Source organism: Leptinotarsa decemlineata, unplaced genomic scaffold, assembly GCF_025532065.1.
Source record: "Leptinotarsa decemlineata unplaced genomic scaffold, Ldec_3_MD MMD2_P_RNA_scaffold_14, whole genome shotgun sequence".
Classification (NCBI taxonomy): domain Eukaryota; kingdom Metazoa; phylum Arthropoda; class Insecta; order Coleoptera; family Chrysomelidae; genus Leptinotarsa; species Leptinotarsa decemlineata.
Genome location: NW_027412528.1, coordinates 12,679,139 through 12,705,954, shown reverse-complemented (window position 1 = coordinate 12,705,954; position 26,816 = coordinate 12,679,139). Strand labels below are relative to the sequence as shown.

Genomic DNA, 26,816 nt, shown 5'->3' with positions numbered 1-26,816 from the left:
GGTTGTTTCTATAAAAATATTGGACAGTGTCATCGTCATTAGCAAAAACATCAATTAATGTATTTCGATAATAGATGAACTATCATTTCATAAAAACAATCATCTTGGAAAACCAGACTGTTACAACCAATAAATAAAAAACACGCTTTTGAAGAACATCGAAATAAAAAGTTGAAAATATTTTTTTAAATAAGCTTAAAACAATAATGAACAAAAAATACCGGTATTGTTGTGAAAAAAGCAACGAGCGCTTGATATAAAAAAATATGGCACAAAACACCCACGCTTTTTCTACAAAAAAGTAGTATTTTTCGTTCGCTATTGTTTCAAGCTCATTTAAAAAAATATTTTTAACATTTTAGTTCGATGTTTTTTAAAAGTGCGTTTTTTTAGTTTTTCAAACTATATTTATTTTTCATTTTCAGTTTCGTATGCTATAAAAGCGTTTCTTAGTCTTTTTAAACTATATTTATTTCATAAACTTTGGGATCAATCAGCCGTATATTGTTTAGAAAAATGACCGTTGATACTTTCCGATTCCGGAAAGGGGCCTGAAAATCAGCTACCAAGCACAAGGCAGCAGGCGCGCAAAGGAGACTTACAAATAAGGCAGCAGGCGCGCGTGTTAATAAAAAAAAATCCTTTTTTCAAGTACATGAAAAGTGAGTTCGAATTATATCAAGGAAGTTACGTACAGCACCATCTGCCCGCGAATAGATTAAGCAATAATGTCGATATATCAAGGAGGTTATGTACAGCGCCATCTGCCAGCGAATAGATCAAGTGCAAACAAACATACAAACATACAGGTGAAACTAATAAAAGCGTGTTAAAAATCAACACTTGAGTAAGCTGATAAATCAACAACCAAAAACCTACGGCAAACGAAAGGGTACGTTTTTCTGATCATTTTGAATGGTGTTGACACTACAACAATGTCTTCAATACAATGTCAAAGATTTGCAAAATCCACAACGAAGTGATGCTCCTTGTTACCAAATCTTCAAAACTCATTATCAAGTACAAATGTGGTATGTATTGAAAAATTTCAAAAGATTTTAATTGGAAATGAAATAATATACGATTTATCCCAAACACTGTGATAAAATATTCTATTGTTGAAAATTTAATTATAACCATTTAATCTATTTACTGAAAAGGTGATACAAAGACGTGTATCTGTCTATAGGCATGGTGGGAGTATTCAATTGAATAGATACTAATAATGAAAACAAATAAATATCTCCATACATGAGAACAATATTCCAAAGAAGGTGTGATCTGAGCTTTATATAGCTCAAAAAGTTGCTGAGGTGTGTGTAGTTTTCGGGTTCTGAACAGTGTTTCAATCTTTTGAGAAGCAGCCTTTGCAATTCTAACGACATAATTGTGCCAAAACATATTGAGGTCCATTTCAACTTCCAAATATTGATACAGTTATTAATGAAGTGAACGATAGTGATGAATGGATTAAATATGTCCAGCAGGTCAGAGAAAAGGAAAATGGATATTAAATTTCACCTGCCATCGACCCCACTATTATAACCTCAAATTCAGGTTGAAGCTCTGAAGATTCAGATAATGAATCTCAAGTTTTCATTTAAGTCTCATGTAAGTACAAACTGGTTTTTTGGCTCTACTCTTCACTATTAAAAAAAAACGTGTAGGTTTATGAAAAATTTAATTTAATTTGAAAAAAAAATTATACCGCGCCGCCCATGTCGTACAAAGAAACTGCAGACGTTCGGTAAATAAATATTTAGTTTTTAGTCATTGTATGTGTTGCGGATTTTATAACCTATGCCCAGATCAACTTGTCTAATACAGGTAAGGTAAAAAATGGCGGTCTACTTGCTTATAAGAATTCGGAAGACAAAAATTCCAACGAAAACCTTAAACGTATACAGGGTGTCCCTTAAACACATGCTAATATTTAAGGAGGTAATTCTTAGACCCATTTTGAGAAAAAAACGTCCTATGGACGTATGTCCTAAACGCCTTAACTTTTGAGATACAGGGTGGCAAAGTTTTCAAAAAAAATCAGTTTTTTAATGATAACTGATATAATTTTGTAGACATCTTTGGCATATTTGGTACATATGTTCCATGCCTCAAGGCGCATTTTCTGATGTACACAAATTTATATTTTTTCAAACAGTGGCATCCCTACGGGTTTCGCATTGAATATTTTTGGGGAAAAAGTACTACGCCAATGCTTTCTTTTCAAAATAAAATCATTTTTAAAATCCTCATTTATTTTTGAGAAAATTTGATCTCCTGGTATTTCTTTGTCCGACGCATGATTTTCACTCAAAAAAATAAAAATCGACAGAAAGCAAATTAAGAAATTAGATCAATTCTAAAATGAATGAGAATCTGAAAATTGCTTCATAACGCATTACCAATTCCCTAATAATATTAGAAAACATAATCTGCAAAAAAATTAATTTTTCACAAAAACGAGTTTTATTTTATTTTGTGACAGTAAGTCTAAACGAATAGCACAAATTTGTTGTTGAGTAATAATACCAAAACTGATTATAAAAATTGTTGGAAGTGGCCACCTGCACTTAGTATGCATGCTTCCGCCCTTCTACGCATGGAATTACGCACCCGTTCAAATATTCCCGGCGTATTTCGTATAGTTTCACACGAGGCAACTATTCGCTCTCTTAAATCTTCTAAAGTATTAACGGGAGTTTTATACACAAGAGTTTTAAGGTGACCCCATAAAAAAATCTAAACTGTTGAGATCGGGGGATCTTGCTGGCCATTGCTGAGGTCCTCCGCGATCTATCCAACGATTAGGATAAACTGTATTTAAATGGTTTCGAACAATTACACTGAAATGAGCAGGGGCGCCATCGTGCATGTACCATATTCGATTCTTTAACGCAAGTGGCACATCTTCCAATAACCCAGGTAAGTCTTCTTCGAGAAAGTGTAAATAAGAACGACCATCAAGGCGTCCTGGTAGAAAAAATGGGCCTATTAGATGATCACCTATAATTTCGGCCCATACATTAACCGTAAATTGGTGTTGGAAATGGGTTTCGGTTATTGCATGAGGATTTTCTTCAGCCCACACATGATTGTTATGGAAATTTTGAATGGAATTCCGAAAAAAATTTGCTTCGTCTGTGAACAAAATTTGTGACCTAAACTGCGGATTTAGTGCAATACTTTGTAGATACCACTGACTGAAGTTCACACGCTGTGGAAAATCTCTGGGGAGTAATGCCTGCACTCTTGAAATATAGTATGGGTATCACAAAAAATCAACCAAAATACGCCAAACAATTTGATGACAAAAATCCAGAGTTCTAGCGATCTTCCTCGTACTCGTCTCAGGATGTTCCTCAATTTCTTGCAGCACCGCTTCCTCAATTTCAGGAGTTCTTACTACACGAGGTCTACCTTCCGGAGTCCCTTTCTTGAAACTATCAGTTTCGGTTCGGCTATCTGGTAAGGCACGATTAGGATATCTTTCCTGATAAATGCGCCTGGCTTCTGTTGCATTACCATCGGCAAGGCCATATACGTAATGCATTTGCGCCATTTCCGCATTCGTATAATTTACCATATTTACTGATATTCAGAAAAATAGCGGACTACCAAAATAACTTCAATAACACTTCAAAATCAATCAAAACGCGCTGTGACAGTTTTTAACACCAACACCTTACTTTAAACCAACATCAATATTAGCTACTGACGTTTGTACATACAGAGAATTCGATTTTTATTGCTATGGTGGGTACGCTGTTTTTTCTGCTTTTAATCTTTAAAAGAAATCACATATCGACAAACTCCATATTTCCAAGAGGTGCAGTAAATGAATTCTGCTACACGTCATTTATTCCAGGATAACTAAATTTATGTTTTCAAAAATTATTAAGCGGTGCTGCGTTATGACGTAATTTTAATTGAGAACTGCGCATCTGACAACAAACAAATACCTTTTAGATCCTCAATTATTTTGCAACAAATCTGATCTCTTAGTTTGCTTTCAGTCGATGCACGATACCGCATCAGATTTTTGAGGAATTTATCCTTAAGTAAAGCGATTTTTAATTTTTTGAGCGAAAACCATGCGTCGGACAAAAAAAACCCGTCAAATCAAATGTGCTCAAAAATGTATGGAGATTTTAAAAATAATATTTAATTCAAGATAAAGCAGTGGCGTAGTATTTTTTTCGCCAAAAATATACATTTCAAAACTCGTACGTACGCCACTGGCAGAGAAAATTAAGAAAATTGTACATCAGAAAATGCACCTTGAGGCATTGGTACATATGTACCAAATATGCCAAAGATGTCTACAAAATTATCTCAGTTATTATTAAAAAACTAATTTTTTTTGAAAACTTTGCCACCCTGTATCTCAAAAGTTAAGGCGTTTAGGACATACGTCCATAGGACGTTTTTTCCTTAAAATGGGTCTAAGAATTACCTCCTTAAATATTAGCATGTGTTTAAGGAACACCCTGTATAAGTAACCCCACCGCATTTGGATATTCAGATCACAAAATCCATATGAAAACAGACACAGCAGCTGTCTGATGTAAGATAACCAACGGAATATTCCGAGGGGAAAGATCTGGATATATATCACGTAGGCAGTCTTGATATTAGATATGTATACCTGGATCAGGAATGAGGAAAGTAAAATTTATGAAACATGACAAAACTGCAAGAACTAGTATTCCTGATGTAATCGAAAAGTGTTCATCAATTACAATTGAAAACAATACGGATCCAAGAAACCTACAATCGAATAGAGAGTTAATCAAAATAATTCCAAATTCCCATAAAAGCCCGGGAGACAGCGACAGATTTTTAAGATAAATTTATCCCCACTCGATAATTTCGGGAATGCTTCATATAAGTGAGTTATGAAGGGAAACATCTTTCACTGGCTCAGGTGACAGTTTTCCCCCCAACTTTCAACCAGCTGACGATTGTCATTATTTGAAATATTACATAACCTATCATCTGACAAGTTTTCAGCTGGAAAAATCCCCGAAATCGTTTTCTACAAACATTTTCATACGATCAGCTGTCGTGTAATCCATTACCTGACAGCTAGTTGATAATTTTTTCATTTCTATATTAGGTATATTCACTATTGCCTGATAAATTTACAATCAGGAAGGAATTTGTTTAACATTGATTCCTTCGCCAAAATAACCAATGTACTAATTATGTCAATATCAGTGCATTTCTTTAATGCCCACCCCTTTTATTTTTTAAACGGGTCAACTCAAAAAATTTTAATTTTGGATAATGAAATTAATGCATGAATTCTTTATATTAAGTGAAATTGATGAAACTTTCAAGATGGAGACTAGGCGCCAACTACTACAAAATGGCGGAACTTTTAATAATTCTGTTTGAAAATCTGTTTAAAATCTGTTTTTCCGTTAACCAGCTGTCGCACCCCTACGAACGACAACCCTCAGAAGTCGAAACTTGTGCGAGCTAAGGACTAACGAGGTCTTACCTTTTAACGTGTGATTCCTAACACGGGTTGGACGATAGCAAGTGAAAATCGATCGTTCAGAATAGGGCTTGAACCACCGACCAACACGACAGTCAATTCGAGTGAGTGAATAAAGCACCCGCGTCGAACCGCCTGGCCAGTTCAGAAAATGCTCGAAATGGTTGCCTTGAACTTCTTGACATATGAACAGCCTGTTCGATATTTCACGCCGAACATTTTTCGAACACAGTAACGTCAATATTTCTACAAATATTCATCCTAACCAGCAAAATTGTTTTATAATTTCATGGTGCTACAGTTTTATTTTGTTGGTATTTTATAATTACTTCCAAAATGCTAATTGATTATACTAGACGAGCCGTGAATATAACACAGTTGTAGGCAATAAAAGTGTTTTATAAATTTGTCATAGAAACGTTTATAAAATAAAATTATAAATACGTTATAAAATAGTCACGAAATTATCACAGAAACTTTTTTACAAGTAACTTAAAAAACATATTCTCTTATAAAATCAAATTGTTTTGTAGTAGATTTACAGCACTTTTCTGTGAGGTTTTTATGCTCTTTATGAAACTATTTCAAAATTATTTTATAACTGCTTCCTGAAGTTTTAATGAAATTATTTTATTGGAATGCTTTCAAATACAATTTTGTTTTCATTGCCATATTGTCACTTTGATGATAATTTCCCAAGTATTTCATAGTATGTTGTATTTACTACAATTCCAAAACAATAAAATAACTGTTATAAAATCAAATTGATTTCTCTAATATACAGGGTGTCCCTGGACTTCCTCTTTTCCTCTCGGGAATGTATAGATGGGGTCAAAATATCACCAGTACTTCATATAACTTTTTTTCCTAAAAGTCTTCGTAACCAAGTTACGGGCCCTCGAAGTTACAAAATGAAAAATGTTTTTCTTTGATAACTTTTCAAGTGAATATTCAAAATCATCCAAATTTTGGTAATTGACTAAACAAATGAATTCCGTCGATGAGCTTTCATGCAGGAGTCAGTTGTTTTGCTACAAAGTCAGGAACGGACTACCCCCGATGGTCCACACCCCAAAACTTTGAAATGACAGATATTTTTCAATATTTTTCAACAAAATAAGGTTACTTGGACAATTTTATGAATAAAAGTACTCGTGTGGAAAGTCGATCGGAGCAACGAGTCTTGATAAAAATGTAGTTCTACTCGACGACATCAAACCCGCTCGTCCACTATTATTTGAAATGAATAATTATCAAAGCAGAAATAATAATGATAACGTTAATTCAACAACATTTATAACAGGAATAATACAGAGTATGCTAAAATGAAGTCGTAAACAAAAAGTACAGTACCTATATGGAAGTTTAAGTCACAATTGTGATAGCAGATATTTTTTCAAAAGAAATATCAAGTTCTATAGATTCGTGGTGTTTTTAAACTAACAAGCTACTCTACTATGAAATATCGAATTCATTCCATATTTTGTATGTACATAATACGTGTGGAATAATCACGTTTCGTGTTGATCAGTTATCTGAATCTCATGAAACTCAACATTCGAATGTTTCAAATTCTTCTTCACAGCTAAACTGTTGAGGAGTTTCACTGATAATTATAATTTTATGGGAGAAATTCTTTAACACGAATCTAAATTTAGCTGAAAAAACGCACATCGGAAAAAATATTTACTATACTAATAAAAAGCAAACGAATGAACTACAAAAACGGCTGCACGTGATCAGGTGAAAAATATCCAGGGAATAATTATGTTCCTTTTCTTTCACAGATGTTGACAAAAAAACCTTTTAGAAAGTTTTGATAAAAAATGAGAAACTGGAATGCGATTTTCTTTTGTTGAGTGGTGCGTTGTCATATGACTATCATTGTATTGTCAATATTCTATAGGATATTTTGAATTTTTTTGATATGGCCAAACAGTTTACATTCAATGAATATGCAGATATGCATGTATTTTATGGACGAGCATTTTGTAATGCTGCAGAAGCTCGTCGTCTGTATTCCGAGCATTTTCCCAATCGAACGGTACCGTTCTTGACGGTAGTCAAGAGAAACAATCGAGCGTGTCGATCGCAGCTTGAGGGAGACAGGTATGTAATAATTGATAATTAATTTGAGCACGTTGTTTTATTTCGATATTATTGTAGGTACAGTTTTGCCAACACGAGGTGGTGAGGGCGCTCCTAGGACTGTACGTACCGTTGTATTGGAGGAAAATATTTTGGAAGCCGTCGCTGATGATCCTTCGATAAGCATCAGAAATCTATCAGAACAGTTCCATACATCCAAGTCCACTATTCATAGAATAATTAGGGAACAACTGCTCCACCCATTTCACATCCAGAAGGTACATGCCATGACACCTCAAGATTTTCCAGCACGACTGGAATATGCCAATTGGTTCATGGATAGGCAAAGAGAGGATATGACTTTTATTAATCGAGTTTTATTCACTGATGAAGCAGGTTTCAGTAGAGATGGAGTTATCAACTCTCATAATCTCCATATATGGGCCGAAGAAAATCCCCATGGGATATTGCAAACCAAACACCAACGGAAATTCAACGTGAATGTTTGGGCTGGTATCATAGGAAACTATCTTATAGGACCATTCGTTCTACAGGACCGATTGAATGGAGAACGTTATTTGGAGTTCATTCAGAACGATTTGAATGGACTTTTGGAACATGTTCCATTGCAAACCCGAAGAGATATGTGGTTTATGCATGATGGCGCTCCTCCTCATTTTAGTTTGATTGTGCGTGACCATCTGAACCATATTTTCCACAATAGATGGATTGGTAGAGGTGGGCCAAATTCATGGTCATCGCGGTCTCCGGATTTAAATCCATTGGATTTCTTTCTGTGGGGGCATCTAAAAAGCCTTGTTTACGCTACACCTATTCACACAAGAGATGCATTGTTGAATAGAATAACATTACATTGTGAAGCCATACGAAACGACCCTGGAATGCTATTTCAAGTACAGAGAGGGTGTCTTCGCAGACTAAGAAAATGTATAGAACTACATTTTTATCAAGACTCGTTGCTCCGATCGACTTTCCACACGAGTACTTTTATTCATGAAATTGTCCAAGTAACCTTATTTTGTTGAAAAATATTGAAAAATATCTGTCATTTCAAAGTTTTGGGGTGTGGACCATCGGGGGTAGTCCGTTCCTGACTTTGTAGCGAAACAACTGACTCCTGCATGAAAGCTCATCGACGGAATTCATTTGTTTAGTCAATTACCAAAATTTGGATAATTTTGAATATTCACTTGAAAAGTTATCAAAGAAAAACATTTTTCATTTTGTAACTTCGAGGGCCCGTAACTTGGTTACGAAGACTTTTAGGAAAAAAAATTATATGAAGTACTGGTGATATTTTGACCCCATCTATACATTCCCGAGAGGAAAAGAGGAAGTCCAGGGACACCCAAGTCATAAAACAAAATGAAAACATGCTAACCACCAAGGTTTACTATTAAGTCAATTTGAGTATTCTGAGACTCTTTTTGGCTGCCCAATTATAATAATAATTATTTGCCCGTAATAGGATCTGATAGAAAAATAAATAACTTTCAAAGCAATATGAATATTTGGTGTTCAAACTGAATCAGGCATAGTATAAGGTAAAGCAAGTGAGAAAAACTACTTATTTCTCTCAATCAAGTGAGAAATATGCCATTTTCTCACGTATTTATACACTGTACTTACAGTGTCACCATTAAAGTGCGCACCATATGGGAAACTTTTTTTTCGAAAAGTTTCAATGAAGTTTACCTTCGGCACTTGTTTGTGCTTCGAATTTAACTTAAAATGATTCGGCCAACTGCGACCCACTGACGTTCAGTGTTTGTCAAATTCAACTTTTTTTTTGAAAAAAAATGAAAAAGTGCATTTCTAGATCGAATTTAACAAAAAGTTACCTGAAAAAGTTGTGTCTACGGCAATTTTATTTCCATATGCCAAATTTTATGCAACTAGGACAAAGTTAACGTTTTGCTTATTTTTGACAGATATCCCCTTTATTTTAAAAAACAAACGTCAGTACCTTCAACTCAAAAACTGCAATAAGTATTAATAAAATTACTAGAGTTGAAATAACATCAAAATTTCAATATTCAGTATTTACAGATTATTTTATAAACACTAACTAAGGCGGTAAGGATGCTTAATCACGTTGAATGAAAATTTTAAGTAGGTCTGACAAACAAAATGCATGCTATGGTAGTGTCAAGTTGTTGATTCACTTGTCAAATTTTCAACAGTTATTGTTGCAATAATGTTGTCTCTTCAGGAAAGAATAGAAATAGTTTTAATATGTGGTGAGAATACACCATACCGGCAAGTAGCTAACATTTTCAATGAACGGCGTCCAGGAAAAAATGTTCAACATACTACTGTGTCAAGGATAATGTCGAAATTCAGAGAAACAGGATCAGTAGCAAATCAATTTAAGAAAAAGCACACTCCAAGTGAATTTGATGAGGAGGCCCAACTTAACATTTGTTCAAAAGTTATTGAACACGGGCAAACGAGCATAACCGATATTATAAAAAATACCGATTACAAGAGAGAAAGTGTTAGAAACATTTTATTAAAGAATAAATTTTGGCCTTACAAACCAAAAACACATTGAAAGAACGAGATTTTGATGTCCGTTTGGGGTTTTCATTCTGGTTTCAAGGTGAGAGAGAAGAAAATGTAAAGTTTCCGTATGAAATTTCATATGAGACAACAGATGAGACAACGTTCTCTTCAAATGGAACGGTTAGTTCTCAAAATTGCCGATGGTGGGCCCAAGAAAATCCCAATTTCACAGTTGAATGTGGTGATCAGTATTCCTTTAAAACTAATGTATGATGTGGGATACTTAACGACCAAATAATTGGGCCATTTTTCTTTAGGGAAAATTGATCATCCGTCGGTTATCTCAACCTTTTAAATAATGAGGTTAGTGAAGTTTTAGATGATATGCCTTCAAATATTAAATACGATCCATGGTATCAGCTTGATGGCGCACCAATACATCACACAGTTGCTGTAAAACAGTCCCTCCAACAAATATTCAGAGGCAAAGTTATTGGACGTAACTGGGAACATTATTGGCCACCTAGATCACCCGACTTGACGCCTTTACACTTTTTCTTGTGGGGTTACGTGAAACAAAAAGTGTACCGAAGTACACCATTTACTGATATACAACATCTGGAAAATACCATTCGCGAGTGCTGTGCAAATATAAATCCCCGATTTATTAAAAATGCAGTTACAGATGTCAGTAGAAGAACCATAATTTGTATTGAACGTGGAGGACGACATACTGAAATGTAGGCTATAAATGTTTGACAACCTCATTTAGATCGATAAGTAATTTTTTGTACCCATTTGTATTTTCTATATAATTATAATAATAATAATAATAAATCGTCTTTATTGGTGAAGGTACAAAATAGGCGCAGTTTAGCCAAAGGCTACTCTTACACTTAACCTAAAATGTACAATTCTAATCAACTAAAATGATAAATAGAGAGAAAGAAACGATGAAAAAAAACGCATCACATAATAATAATTTATATCATAGGTATCTAGATGACATATTGTGACAAGGTAAGTAAAGGTTAAAGGTAAATTCAGGACACGGCACTCAAGTTCCTGTTGGTATTCAGGAAGTGTTTTTCAGAAAGTGTTTTTTCAAAATGATTCTTAACTCTGACTTGTAGAATTTGATGGAGAGATAAGTGAACGACCTCTGAAACAGTGACGTCTTTTGACGAGGGACATGCAGTTTATTTTTTGATCTTACATCCAATGAATGTAGCATAGACCTAGGAATCAGTTTATTGTAAAGTGATGTGGGAATTTTGTAGCTCAATACTTAGTACACAAAGTTGCAAAGATTATAATTAGTACGATTGATCATTGTCAGCCAATGTAATTCTTTGATTTTACTCGAGACATGATCGAATTTTCTTAAAGAATAGAAGAGTCTACAACAGAAGTTCTGTACTTTCTGTTCCCGATTTAAATCAAATTTACTTAAAAGATTGCTGTACATAATGTCACCATAGTTGAACCGTGATAAGACCAACGACTCAGTGAGAAGTTTCCTGATTGGTCGACTGAAAAAATATCTATTTGATTAAACCAGTTTGAGAGTCCCAAACGATTTTCTAAGCAAACCATTCAAATGCAAATCAAATTTTAGGTCAGAATCAAAAATAATACCTAGAGATGTTGTGCGACTATAGCCCTATTCTTTTTATTACCGAAAAGCATCAAATGGCATTTATTACTATTCAATTTTAGATTATGTTGCGCAGCTAAATTAGAAATGGTTTGTAGGTCGGAATTGATGAGGTTTTGAATAGTTCCATAGTTGTAGATGTTTAAGTTGGTATACAATTGCGTATCATCTGCATAGGCCTAAACTTTTGAGTGCTTCTTAGAATTCAAGATGTCACTTGTGTAGATTATAAAGAGTATAGGTCCTAAGATTGACCCTTGAGGTACACCAGAAGTAACATTTCGAGTTGACGACATTTCATTATTATAATATACTGTTTGACAGCGATTCGTTAGATATGAAAATAGTAGCAAGACTAACTCATCCGAGAATCTATAATATTTCAATTTGAAACATAATAGAGAATGATTAATAGTATCAAATGCCTTCGAAAAATCTAAGGCAACTAGAGCTGTCAACTCTTTATTATCAGAGTTTCGAATTATGTCATCTGTAACCTGAACGAGGGCTGCAGATGTACTATACCCACTTCTGAACCCTGCTTGACAATCAGGAATAATATAATTCTCATATAGATATGAACTTACTTGATGATGAATGAGTTTTTCTAATATTTTTGAAAGCGTAGAGAGAATACTTATAGGACGGAGGTCAGTGTAGTTCACTGGGTTCGAAACTTTACTCAAAGGTCTGACAATGGCAATTTTCCATAGATTAGGAAAATAACATTTTTCTAAGCAACAATTCAAAATATGAGTGAGAAAATTATCTATAAACGGACTACAATAGTTAATCATATTGATGGATAAACCATCAAAACCAGTGGCATTCCATTTGATAGTAGCTAGGACTTCTTTCATTTGATTAACTGAGATGAATTTTAATTTGAACACACTTTCTTGATTTTTTAATTTTGGGTATTTATTACTATTGTAGTATTCTAGGAGGTTGTTATCAATATCATCATCAATAAATACTGAAGCAAAATAATTATTGATTTCTTCAGGATTTTGCAAGGGAATTGGTAAATCAGTATTACTTTTTATATTATTAATATTCTTTAGGTTTTCCATAATTTTTTAGAGTCTTTAGATTGAAATAAATAGTCATAATAAGCCATGAACACAACATCGAGTGGTCCTAAGCTGAGATTTTGCACAGAGAGGAACATTGGTTTAGAAGAAAATTCAAGGAAGCCGCATACATGATGTCCAGCAACGTATTCAGCCAAGCCAGCGTAGAAATACGCAACATATGGAAACCCATCATCAAGCGAAAAATGGCCAATTTCCGCCAAAACGATCTGCCACGGAACCAGTGAACCATTTTTTTTCTTTTTTCATTCCTTTATTTTTATTTATTCAATTGTTCTATTTTTTCTTGTAGTTTATTTCACTATTATTTCATTTCATGTTTATTTTACTTAATATAATTGTTATTTTCAGCTATTCATTTTTAATTCTTCATTTTTAGTTGTTTCAGGGATTTCAAATCATTTTATAGTAGACGATGGAAGTCCGAACTAGTGAAATTCTTCGTGAAACATTGTCAATCACCTTCAAACAAAATTATTTCTTTTGATAAACTATCTTTAGCGGCAGCGCGCGCATGCCGTAACAGTCGCGCGAAACCCTATTTTCAACGTCAAATTAAAATTATAAATAATGGAGATACACTTTCGGGAGTCGGGACTTTTTTATCGGAAATTTTCTTCTCTTTAACGAGCTTTGTTTAAAATTGCTTAAATATTAATAGATAGATAGATAGATAGATAGATATTTATTTAACTATGTAACTCATACATGATATGGTTTATAGCAAGTCAATCACAATTAATATATCATAGTGAATGAATATATAATAACATTATCTGAAAGCCTTCAGGTATACAATATAAAATATATCACAATCACATAAATTGGGTAATACACGTCAAAATTGAATTTTTGTCTGAATAAACTCGTCTCTAGAATAAAAACAATGTTCAAGAAGATAATTTTTTACATTAATTTTGAACAATTTCTCGTTCATGGATCTAAATTCGCAGGGCAATTTATTATATAGTTTAAAATCTAATGAATTTTTCTCAGATTTGGACAACCTGTAACGTGGCAATACTAAATCATCAGTAGTGTAATGATGCAGGCCAGAAACTTTTTGTATATTCTGCCTTTCTGAATGGATTTCTAGTAAATTTTGGTATATATACACACAAGGGAGTGGTAGAATCCTCATTGTTTTGAACAGTGGTTGACAGTCGTCTCTATACCTAGGCCCAGCTAATAATCTTATTGCGCGTTTTTGTATCCTGAATATTTTTGAGGAATCAACAGCATTACCCTACAGAATCGCACCATAGCTGATCACAGAATGAAATAATCCAAAATGAACATTTTTTAACATGCTCGAATTGAGGCAGTACCTGAGCTGTCTAAGCAAAAATAAGAGACTGGATAGTCTTTTACTCAATATATCTATATAAGGGGTCCAGTTCAAACGATCATCTAAAACAACCCCAAGCAATTTACAATGCTTACCTAACGTGATCTGATTATTACAGAAAATTATGAGGTTTTGTGTCTTCCCTTTATTCAGTCGAAGGTTATTGGCAGAGAACCAAGCTTCCGCTTTAGTCATCAAGGTTTCAGCATTATCAAGAAGACGTGAAATGTTGCTGTTTGAACTGATGAAAGAGGTATCATCCGCAAATAGGACAATTTGACATTTCGTCCTCATGTGAAAACATAGGTCATTAATGTAGATGATAAACAACAGGGGTCCAAGAACAGAACCTTGCGGTACTCCATGTTTTATGATTTTCAGTTCTGAATCAGAACTGTTGTTAAGATGGACAAACTGTTGTCTACCTTCTAAGTAAGACTTGAACAGGTTCAACGGCGTGCCTCTAATGCCATAGAATGTAAGTTTTTCTATTAAAAGTTCGTGTGAAACACAATCAAAAGCTTTGGAGAGATCACACATGGTAAGTACTGAATGACCATGTCTCTCCAAACCCTCGACTATGCTTTCTAAAATCTCTAGGAGGGCTTTTGTTGTAGATTTTTTTCTACGGAAACCGAATTGAGCTGAAGACAACAGATCAAATCTCTCCAAATATCTCGAAAGTCTGTCTTTCAGCAGTATTTCAAAAACCTTAGAAAAAATAACGATAATAGAAATTGGTCTGTAATTGTCAAGCTCTTCCAGATCATCTTTTTTGTGTAGAGGTAAAATTTTTGATATTTTAAATGCATTTGGAAATATACCCTGGATAAAACAGTTATTAATCAAAACTGTGAACGGTTCTACTAAACTGTCTACAGTTTCTTTCAAGAGTGAATCACTCAAACCATATACATCCGTTGTCGAAGACTTTTTCAGCATCTGTATAACTTGGAGTACCTCAGAGGGGGTCGTCTTGCACAAGAACAAATTGCAATTAACCGGAGGTATTGATTTAAGATAGTCTATAGCGTTAATAGACATATTTGGAATATTTTTTATTATTTTTTCAGCCATTGTACAGAAAAAATTATTAAAATCATTTGCCAATAGTATATCAGATCTTTTTGAGTTAGATTTCCTATTACATTCAAAATTAACTAAATTCCAGCACGCTTTATTCATATTTTTGGAGTTTTGTAGATAGGAATCAAATGCCTGCTTCTTGGTTAGCATAATAGATTTTTCATAATCCTTTTTCAGATTTTTGAAAAGGGACCACTTGGCAGGATCTTTGTCAACATCACATATAATTTTCAGTGACGATAAAATATTCCTTTTTTTTATTAACTCTTGACTAAACCATTTCACTGGTGGCCGATTATTACAATGGTGAGTTTTCTATTGGTTACCTTATTGATATTACTAACCTTATCGTTCATCACCAAGTATTGCCCTCTGTGATCAGCTATACAGGGTTCATGAACACCCACTATCCGATCACTCTCACTAATATCTGTGATTATGTTATCAATGCAGGTGGCTGTTCGTTCGGTTACTCTAGTATAATCGCTAATCGTAGGAGTCATCCCAAAAGAGTTACAAACGTTTAAAATTTGAGATAAATTTTCTGACGGAACCTTAAAGTTTATATTTAGATCTCCAGTAAGTATGATTTTATACCTTGTACGCGAGAGATTTATCAGTAAGTGTTCTAGATTATTGAGATATAGTTGAAAGTCACTAGACCCAGGTGATCTATACGTCACCACAACAATAATATTCAAATTTGGAAATTTTATTGCACAAAATTCCGCATTCATTTCTTCACAGTATTTCGTAACTGAAACTTTCTTGAAGTTAATACCATTCCTTGTAAAAATGCATACTCCTCCTCTTTCACAGAACTTCCTACAATATGAAGTTGCAAGTGAAAAGTTATTAATATTGAGAGTCCTCAAATCAGATTCTGTCAATATGTTTTTAATTATTAACGAAAAGCTAAATACCATTTTTTTTAAATGTTATTTTGTTAATAACAATTGCAATTTTTTACCTGCACAAAAATCCTTCAAATACATTTTTCTAGAGGTGATTCCGAATCGAATGAGCTATTGCTCATATTTTAAGGATCTTTATCTTGGTTTTTCATGTTTTTGAATTTGTTGATTAGACTACAAGGAACGTTGGAGGACAACGTTCAGGTGGATTTTTCTAAGTTTTTTGACAAGGTCCACCACAGTAGGTACCTTGCTCATCAATTTGGATACTTTCGGTGTGCATGGCAGTTTGGTGAGGTGGATTTCATCCTACCTACGTAATAGGTATCAGATTGTGAAACTTCATGATAATACATCTGAAATTCCTCTAGTAACTTCCGGTGTCCCACAGGGATCACACCTGGGACAGCTGATGATCTCAATTTTCATTAATGACATTGGTTCGTGCTCTCAACATAGTCATTATCTATTATACGTCCATGATTTGAAAATTTATTCTCCGATAGATCAGAAATTACAACAAGTCTTCTCCAAAAGACATCGATCGTATATCTGATTATAGTCATTCCAATAAGTTACATCGCAATCCTAATAAATGCTCTTCTATAACATTTTCTCGAAAAAAGCGGAATCTCGATTACATTTACGAGATAGACGGTTCACCTCTGAAAAAAGTTCAACAAATAATGGATCTAGGAATTATTCTTGATCAAAAACACCGAAACCTGTATACTCTTATGTATAATTGCATTGTTCGTAGCCACCTTGAGTATGCAACAATAGTGTGGAATCCTTTTATCAAAAATTTATAAATATAATAGAACAGGTTCAAAAGAGGTTCATACGCTTCCTAAACTTCAAATTCAGATTAAATCAAAGTTTTCCTCCATATACTTCTAGCCTAAAAATATATAAAATTGACGAACTTGAAACCAGACGGAAAATTGCCTACATCATTTTTCTTAGTAAAATAAAATCGATTCAAATGTTTATTCCATGCGCAATGGTGATTTATTTAAGTTGTCTCCAGCAAGTAGTAATTATTTCTTAAACGCTCCAATATCACGTATGCAACAAATATACAATTCCACTTTTTCCTTGCTTGACCTATTTCACTTACCCCTTTCAAAAGTGAGATTTTCTTGTATAAACATACTATAACTAGGTAGGGTAACTGTAAATTCATTTTTATTTGTAAATAACTATCTTTAGTTTGATTTAGCTCAACTCTTTGAATGTAATGATGAATCTTCAATTTCTGTGTGATTCTATAATTGGAACTTTTGTTATGTTGAGTTGCCAATGCTGTAAATAAATAAATTAAAAAAACTGATAGTTTGACCAGTGCTATTCATATAGATAACGAAAAGAAGTGGCCACAGCATAGTGCCTTGAGGAACACCATAGGTTATAATTCTGGAAACACTTAGGACACCGTCCACTTCAACACTCTGTTCACGATCTGATAAATAACTGGACAGAAGGTATGTTTTCCCATTCAGGTTTCGTGAAATGGTTTTGTTACATACAGTGTCAAAAGCCCTGAAGAAGTCTATAAATATTCCAAGTATGGGTATTTTTCCATCTAAAGCATTATAAAAAGTTTATAAGTTTATAAATGGCATCCTCAGTTGATATGACAACTATCTGACTAATAACTGATCCTCTGGGTATCAATATTTTTTTAATACTCTACTCTCACAATCTGATTTTGGAAAACCATTTGTCATTTGAACAAATTCTAAAGCCTCACTTCTACTTGGCACCCAGTATATTTATATGAAATATTTTTAATAACTTCTCCTTCACTTCAAAACTTTTCACGCAAGCTCGATGTATAGTGATTCGGCCAGGACATTCAAACAAATCTGATCATTTTCCTTCTCAAATAGCTGCTAAAGACACATTTTTTTATTGAGAAAATTAGTCAGTAAACGTTGAATTCCCTCATGTTCCTCAGCTCCATGTACTAAGTTCGTTCCTTCGAATGATTTAATGCTACCTTCTGCTACTGTTTTGCCATTTCCAGGTGAAACATCGCTTCCGAATGTTGTATTTTTACAATAAATCGTTTGGAAAGCTACCACAACAAAAAGAAAATTATCGCGACCAAAATCTACCCCGTTGTTCCCAGTGATATGTAAGCGTGCCACGTCTTTTGTTTAAAAAGAAATATCCGCTGCACTTGACCTGTACGTTGTTCCATTGTTTATTTTTCAACAGAATGAAGAAGCACATTGATTCGCAGTTCGACCGGGTGGTCTTTGTACTCTTTGTATTTCGAAAGCGTGACAATGGCGGTACTACTGCTTAATGGTGAGTCGTATACGATTCGAAAGTGTTTATATTTTCAGACGATTCAGACGTTATTTCCCTTGCACTGATTAAACACGCAAGGTGAATCAGCTAAGCAACTCTTGGCATTTGTATAATTATTTAAGGTTACTTTAGTTCAAATTGGAGATTCAAATAGCAAAAAATTTCAACATACACGTGAAACACAAAAAATACATTTTTTTCGGACATTTCCTGAATAAGTTATTCATGAAAATACTCCAAGTGATATAAAGAATTGCTACCACGTGTATTCACCTATATTTCTGTTCAACATTTTTGTAATACAAATTTACGCTCTTTTGGAACATATTTTCAACAGCTTCGGTTGGACTTGCACCTGAATGTTATCCTATACCTAATAAATACAATGGTTTGAATGGAAACAGAAAACGTTTTTGAATGATACTAGAATACGGTTAGATTTGGAAAACAATTCCTCAGTACGAGGTTATTTGCTTTTATTTCTTTCTTGATTTGAGAAGTTTGCCTCTAGTTGGTTTTATTTTGTTTTATTTATTGAGTAATCTACAAAACAAGCAGTTCTAATAATCGATTAAAATATCAAAAACTAATTAAATAATCATTCCCAATACAATACAATGACTAATACTATAGTTACTCCAAATCACCTGAATCAAAATCAAATTCAAAGACACTTTCAGTTGATGACAAATGGACCTTTTTCACTTGAATTGACTCTCAGTTACAATTAGTAATAATTTATAAGGATGACATCTCAATTTCAATATTTATTCAAAATGTTTTTACATTACATTTGACAAAGAAATGTATATTCCTCAAACAATTTGCAAGAGAACATATATTTTATAGTGGGGAATTTAAACCTATAGATTGGTTCGAGGTTTAGGCAAAACAAATATGTCTTTCATTCCTCAGCTCAGATAAATTTTTGACAACAAACGTGGATTATCTTTATTATGAAATCGATAATAGAAAAATAATAGAAAACCAAATTTTCTTCTACATTCTAAGGTTGTGAATTTAAATTTATTCAAGGAAGTATGATAACTGAGAATGAAAATATATTCACAATGTTTTTTGTAATGTAGAAATCCTAAGAATTTTTTCCGTCTACCTCTATCCAAAGTATACATTTCCTGGCCTCATTGTAGGAAGCAAAGTCGTACTTTTCCTCACTAGGGAGGAAAAGTAAAAGTGACGTCATGGTACATAATCAATGAAATAATTTATACGGCATTGATAACCTAAACTATATTCTATTATATAAATATAAAGTTTACCGTTTATTTATAGAACAACCTGTATTTTGCAATATGGTATAAATTAGTAGGTATTTTAATTTAACGATTTTTTCATTGATAATTTGTTAGAATCATAGATCCATCCGGTTTTCGAATTTATGACAAATTTTATAGCATGCTATGGTCGTTTGACAGTTTCAAAGTGTGATTCACCATACATAATAGGTGTATCTGTAAAATATTAAGAATATTAAAAAAAAATAGTGATTCAAGCGATTTTGAAGATATAAATAATACACCACCGGATATTTTGGAACAAGTTAATGTAACGGTACAATCTTTATTGCCCCAAAAATCTAAAGATAAATACGAAAAACAATATTTACATTTCAAGCGATGGGCCGAAGAAAAGCATTTTCGTATTTACTCAGAAAATGTTATGTTGGGATATTTTTCGATATTAGCAAATACACTGAAAGCCTCTACATTGTGGTCCAAGTATTCGATGCTACGTACCATGCTTCAAATAAAAGAAAATATAGATATTAAATACCCAAAATTAATTGCTTTCTTGAAAAGGCAAAACCAAGGATATAAACCTAATAAGGCAAAAACCTTCTCAAGAGAGGAACTAAATAAATTTTTATTAGAAGCCCCCGATAATAATTATTTATTAATGAAGGTAAGATATTTTCGAGAAGTAAATATATTTAAAAAATAAAAGTTAAATATTATAATAGAGCTAAAGCTTTATGCTATGTTTATGATTCTGCAAAAGTAGTTTATTAGACTCAGTAGCGCAGTGAGTTGGTGCACCGCATATTATTCATGACGGCCTTGTGTCTGGTTCAAATTCCAGCATCGGCAGTTTTTTTCTTTTTTTTTAAATTATTTTCCTTTGTTTTGTAGGTTCTCCTCATTTTCGGACTTTCAGGAGCATGAAGGTGTGACGAGCTCCTTAAAATAGCCACTACAGATATTGAAGATAAAGGTTCAATATTAATAGTAAATATACCAAATTCTAAAACAAATATTCAGAGAACGTTTGTAATCAATGCTTCACTAGGGAATGGCCCTAATTATATTGATATTTATAGAAAATATATATCGTTACGCCCTAAAATAGATCAGAAACGTTTGTCTGCTATATAGCAGGAAAATGTATCAACCAAATTGTTGGGAAAAATACTATAGCTAAAATTCCTACAAAAATTGCAGAATTTTTGAAACTGCCTAATGCCATAAATTATACCGGGCATAGTTTCAGAAGAACCTCGGCAAGTTCACTTGCAAATTCTGGAAGAGACATTCTTACTTTAAAGCAACACGGAGGTTGGAAGTCTACAAATATCGCTGAAGGATATGTGCAGCAATCTCTTGCAAAAAAGCAAAAAATTTCGAACCTAATTATGGGAGTCACTGAAGTTAATGAAACTGATTGTAATCAGCCAAGTACGAGTATTTCCGAGGGATACCAGCTGTATAATAATATACCCCGATAGCACCAAATATTTGGTAAATATTTTCTTTGCATGAAATAAATATTTATATCTTTTACAAATATTTGTTATCTAAAACAAATATTTTTTAAATATTTATTTTACAATATTTCATTTCAAATATTCAATAAATATTTCCAATATATTCGAAAAGTAATATTTTATTAAATATATAGAACAAATATTCGATTTCTAACGTATGGAAAATATTCAAGAGCTTATATTGTAAAAATATTTCATTACCTCAAAAACGAATTTTATCTGTACTAAAAATGTTTGTATTGTTGTGCTAATTTTGCAAGGAAAAAGTGTACTTTGTCTTTTATTTGTAATGTGGTAAGACTAGACAAAGTACATTCTTCCCCTGACCTCTTCATATGGTAAAATATTATGGTTTTATTTGCAAATGATTCTATATCTTGCTGGAGGAAGCAACAGACACAAAAGTGTATATATATGGCAATGCAAAAGATATTTGCCAAAAATTTAGCTTTATTCTACGGTGGACGAGGCAAAAAGAAGAAAATCCCTTTTTGCTCTGTGAAGATTTATGAAGCTGTTGTCTGTGAGTATGATTTGTCCAGTTTTAACAAAAAGAATGAATATTTGATAAGAAAATAATTGCTTTTTTTTCTTTTTAAGCTGCAGTTAGAAAAAGGCATAATAATGTTACTGACGAATCAATTAAAAAATCTGTCTCCTTGTTTTTAGCTACTGCGAAATCGATATTATTGAATAAACAGAATGCATTAGGCAGGTAGGTATAGTGCCTGTTATTTTTTCATCAAATATTTTAGTGGTTTTATGTACGCTTGTGTTAAGTCAGACCTCTTTTAACGAAAATATATTTGAATCTTTCTTGTTCTTTTTACCTATAAATAACTATAAATAAACTACTCAACATAATTTACATCAAGAACATGCATGAAAATCTTCAATACTATGTACTAATAAAATATATTATTATCAGTGTTTAATTTTTTAGTGAAATGGTTTTGCAGCGTACCGAAGAAGAATTTTAATTAACAAACATGTAGATACCTACCTTTTGAGAATTACATTTTTTTTTCAAATTACACAAATTTTGTATTTTTTCACAGTATTATAATATTTATAAGAAATAATGAACAACAAATATTTACAGGAAATATTTATATAATGCATAACAAATATTTATAAGAAATATTTATATAATATTTAAATTTTATATTTGAAATATATCATATTTATATATTTAATTAATATTTAAAAATAATATTTGTTCAATATTTAAAAATCTGTCGCTACAAATATTTAACCAATATTTCTTTAAAATATTTAAAAAATATATTTTGCTATCTGGGTAGTTAGTGAAAATATCACGAAAACTGCGTTGGATCCAGCTCTCAGTTCTAGTGGTATTCAAATAACCACTGCTCAAAACTGCACGTTTAACATCACTATAAATAATTACTCAAGCAGAAATTAAAAATATGTAGGATACATATGAAGTAAACTTCATTCTCGGGAGGAAAAGTAACACTGTCCTCCCTTGTTATACAAATAGCTATTTCCGTACCTTTTCAATTTAATGAGCTGAATAATAAGGAGACCATATTATTGGACCATATTCCAGTATACTACGGACAAATACATACATACATACAAACATATACATACATTGGGAGTGTTTCCAGTTTTCAAATATGAAAAAAAAACAAAAGTTTTCCAGTGAAGTTATTTATAACAGTAGGTACTCTACGACCAGGATAATTCGGTCAAATGAAATGCAAATAAAACACTGGGAAATAAAATTATAAATGTCCTTTTATATTACATATTACAACATGAGGAATCTAGATTTTCGATGTTAGAGGAATCAATTCGATTACACGAAATTTGTGGATCACTTACTCACTGAGATATAAATAAGAACGATAATTACTTTATCTTTCAACCTGACACACATTTGCTTATCTCAACGTCATAAATCTATCAAGAGATTAATTAAAATATTCAATGGATCATTTCCAGATATTCTCTATAATAAAACACCGTTTTTAAAGTGATTTATCAGTAAAACAAAAAATCATAGATTTTATTTCGACCTGAAATTGTGACGCCCGCAAACATGTAGAGTTTGGCGCATATGACGAATTTACGTTTCATACGTATCCAATTTATTGTACAGTCAAATTATATTTACTATTTAAGATAGCTTAATTAACTTTATTGTTGAGAAGCTGTGTTTCCGATTTAAGTTAGTTTATTTTAGCACTGTTGTTGAAATTTTGGTAAATAATCTTTTAGTGAAGTAGTCAGTTGGACTTGTTTTCTATCTACAAGGCTAGAAGTTCAGTTCGAAAATGAAAATATAAACATTTTCATATAGTCTCCTATTCGTGACTCACGTAGAAAGTTCAAGGAAAAGTTCAAAAAGGCGCTAAAAAAAATTACAGTTATAAACAAATTAGTAAAAAAAATTGCGGCTTGGTTTCTTTGGAATATTTTGAAAAATATTCAAAATTTTCGAATTTTAAAAAAAAATTTAAAAAGTTGCCAAAAAAAGTTCCGACACCCGGAGCTGTATCTCTATTATTTATGATTTTTACAGAGCCCAGAAAGTACAACCAAATACGGGTAGTCTGACACAGCAACAAAAAAGTTTATTTAAACATATTAAATATGAAAATTAAGGAATGAAAAACTTCATGTTGTTTTGGAGTATATCAATGAACAATAATCCGCGAAACTACAATCAAATACGGGTAGTCTGACACAGCAACAAAAAAGTTTATTTAAACATATTAAATATGAAAATTAAGGAATGAAAAACTTCATGTTGTTTTGGAGTATATCAATGAACAATAATCCGCGGTTCAAAAATTTTCACTCCAATTTTTTCCATTGATTATGCATTTGTTAATTATTAGTTTTCTATAAACTGAAAGTTGACTAAAACCCTACATTTTTTTTTCACTTCGTTAAGTTATTCTGAATAGGCTAATGAATAGATCGCCGTTGCAAAAATTACAAAATTTTTATTTTCCACTTTTTCATCAACAATTGGAAATTAAAAATTAAAAAAAAAAAATAACTTTTTTCCCAAATCTTGATTGTTTGAATGTCTGACTGTTAAAAGGTTCTTACTTCATTTTTATTTTTTACTGTTACTGTTTAAAAAATTGTTATTAACAAATACATTGTTTATGAGTAAATCTAAAACTCTTATTGACGGAAATTATGATTTTCAGACAAAAAACGGTTCTTCAAAAAATTAATTTGTGGCTGAAAAAATGCGTTTATTTATTAACAATCGTTTTTTGCGACCAATTAAGGAACCATTTTTTTTCTAAAAATCATAAATTCTATGGTTGTTTAAGATTAACTTTTTTTTCGTTTTATATTAGTTTATTTAAAAAAAATCGTTATAAATAAAAAAAAAATAATCAATATAGTTTATTGTATGATTTTCCCTATAAAAGGGTTTTACAAAAACCTGGACACGTGTTTCGTTATACAATAGCTTCCTCAAGCATAGACTGAGATTTTCTTCTAAATTACAACCATTTTATACTCTAATCTAGAACCTAGTCCTCTACCTAAATAATGAATCTACCTGAAAAGGTCAGGTCTGAATGTATTAACACTGTCAATACATTTTTCGAAAGTATACCTTTGAATATACCTAACTATTATTACCAAAAACAAACAGATTCAATAATGTGGAATCATCCAATTCAGTTTGATCGTTCATAAAATGTTGAGAGTTTTTGAATTTGTTAATTTCCATACTCTCCAACAGGTTAAAATTCAAACCTTTCTTCTGGAAATTTGATGATCTTTTTGGATATTCTTTTAAAATTCGAAAATTTTGAATATTTTTCTAGATATTCAAAAAAACAAACCTAAATTTTTTAAAACTGATTTGTTTATAACTTTTGTAATTTTTTCAGCGCCTTTTCGAACTTTTCCTTAAACTTTCTAAGTGACAATACGAATCGATGACACCTTGATCGTAATTTTCGGAGACTATATAAAAATTTCAGAAGAAAATGGTACATGTGAACTAGACTATTAACTATTGTTAGCAGTTGCGAAACATTTATAAAAACGTTATCTTATCAACGTTACATTTGGTTGTTCAAAAATTATTTATAATCGCTCATATTCTTTTTATCAACAGCAAAATACATACACTATTTTATCGAATATATTGTTCTTTGTAACAACACTATTTTGATTTATTATAAATAATATTTATGAAACAGAAGAGATACAGTGGAAAGTCTATACTTATTTGTGAAAACTGCATACCATAAAAACACAATTTCTCAATTGAAATTTTAATAGATTACTATCAAAATTCGTCAATTAGTACCTAATTGTAAGTTTCTAAACTTTCGCATGCTGTTATTATCTATGTCTCAAGACAATAGTGATTTCCGATGCTATTATCCCTTAAAGTAGACTTTGGGTTGTTTCTGATCATAACGACATTTCCATAGAGTTAACAGAACACAAAATAAATTGATCGATTAAAGCAGAGCTGTATTCAGTTACTGAAATGGTTGTATTGAATGTAAAAAAGTCAACGATTCATATGATTGAAATTCCTAAGCTCCGTCACGCTGGAACCCGCTTTGAAAAATATCTACCTTTTTTTTAGCCTACTTTACCTACAAACGAAAGTAATAAATGTAGTAATGTTCATTTTTTGTAGTCTTATCGGTTACTGAGAAAGCACTATTGATATTATTCTAACTACGAAGGACGAGTAATAATAACGAGCCAAAAAATTCTGAAATAGGTTCTAAATGGATTATAGTTTATTTGTAGTAAGAACATAATATTACTATATTTTATATTCTTTTGAAGTATAGCAAAAAAGCTACGATAAAAAGACTTCAAATCATAAAATAACAATTGTCCTCAAACTACAAACGATGGTGTTGATTGTAGCTGAAATTAGATGTTTGTAGTTACCATTAAACACATCAAAAATGAATGAAATGAAATCGAGTAGGTATTTTTCAACTAAACTAACCTAACATAACCTAACCTAACATATGTAACCTGAAATCTGAAGTAAAAAGTAACGTATTTTAGAATGCTTTATTTGGAAAAAAGCGTCTACCCTCAACATCTAACATGACTTCCTAATTCAAAAACGAACTTATGTCAGATGTTCAGGATTAAGAATTATTTCCAACATACTAACATGAGTTCGTTTTTGAATTCGGAAGTCAGATTAGATGTTGAGGGTAGATGCTTTTCTCCAAATAGAGCATTCTGAAATACGTTACTTTCTCTTCAGATTTCAGGTTACATATGTTGGTTAGGTTAGGTTAGGTTAGTTGAAAAATACTCGATTTTATTTCATTCATTTTTGATGTGTTTAATGGTTACTACAAACATCTAATCTCAGCTACAATCAACACCATCGTTTGTAGTTTGAGGACAATTGTTATTTTATTATTTGAGGTCTTGTTATCATAGCTTTTTTGCTATACTTCAAAAGAATATAAAATAAATTGATATTGTGTTGTTACTACAATAAACTAG

General features: G+C 32.2%; 2 protein-coding genes across 2 annotated transcripts in view; one reads left to right on the top strand and one right to left on the bottom strand.

Moving 5' to 3' along the window:
- Nucleotides 1-26,816, bottom strand: part of LOC111513207 (mannosyl-oligosaccharide alpha-1,2-mannosidase IA) — a 302,260-nt gene that overhangs the window by 198,965 nt on the left and 76,479 nt on the right. The gene's annotated exons all lie outside the window — the stretch shown is intronic.
- LOC141484464 (uncharacterized) lies at nt 21,645-22,340 on the top strand. Its single transcript, XM_074179474.1, has 3 exons — nt 21,645-21,837; nt 21,915-22,029; nt 22,258-22,340. Exons 1-3 carry the CDS (start codon nt 21,663-21,665, stop codon nt 22,292-22,294), a joined length of 327 nt encoding a protein of 108 aa, XP_074035575.1. The 5' UTR covers nt 21,645-21,662; the 3' UTR covers nt 22,295-22,340.

Coding starts and splice junctions, on each gene's coding strand:
- LOC141484464 (XM_074179474.1), top strand. CDS start 21,663: ATGGTTTTATTTGCAAATGATTCTATATCTTGCTGGAGGAAGCAACAG. Junction 21,838..21,914: donor GATTTATGAAGCTGTTGTCT/GTGAGTATGATT, acceptor TTTCTTTTTAAG/CTGCAGTTAGAAAAAGGCAT. Junction 22,030..22,257: donor AAACAGAATGCATTAGGCAG/GTAGGTATAGTG, acceptor TTAATTTTTTAG/TGAAATGGTTTTGCAGCGTA.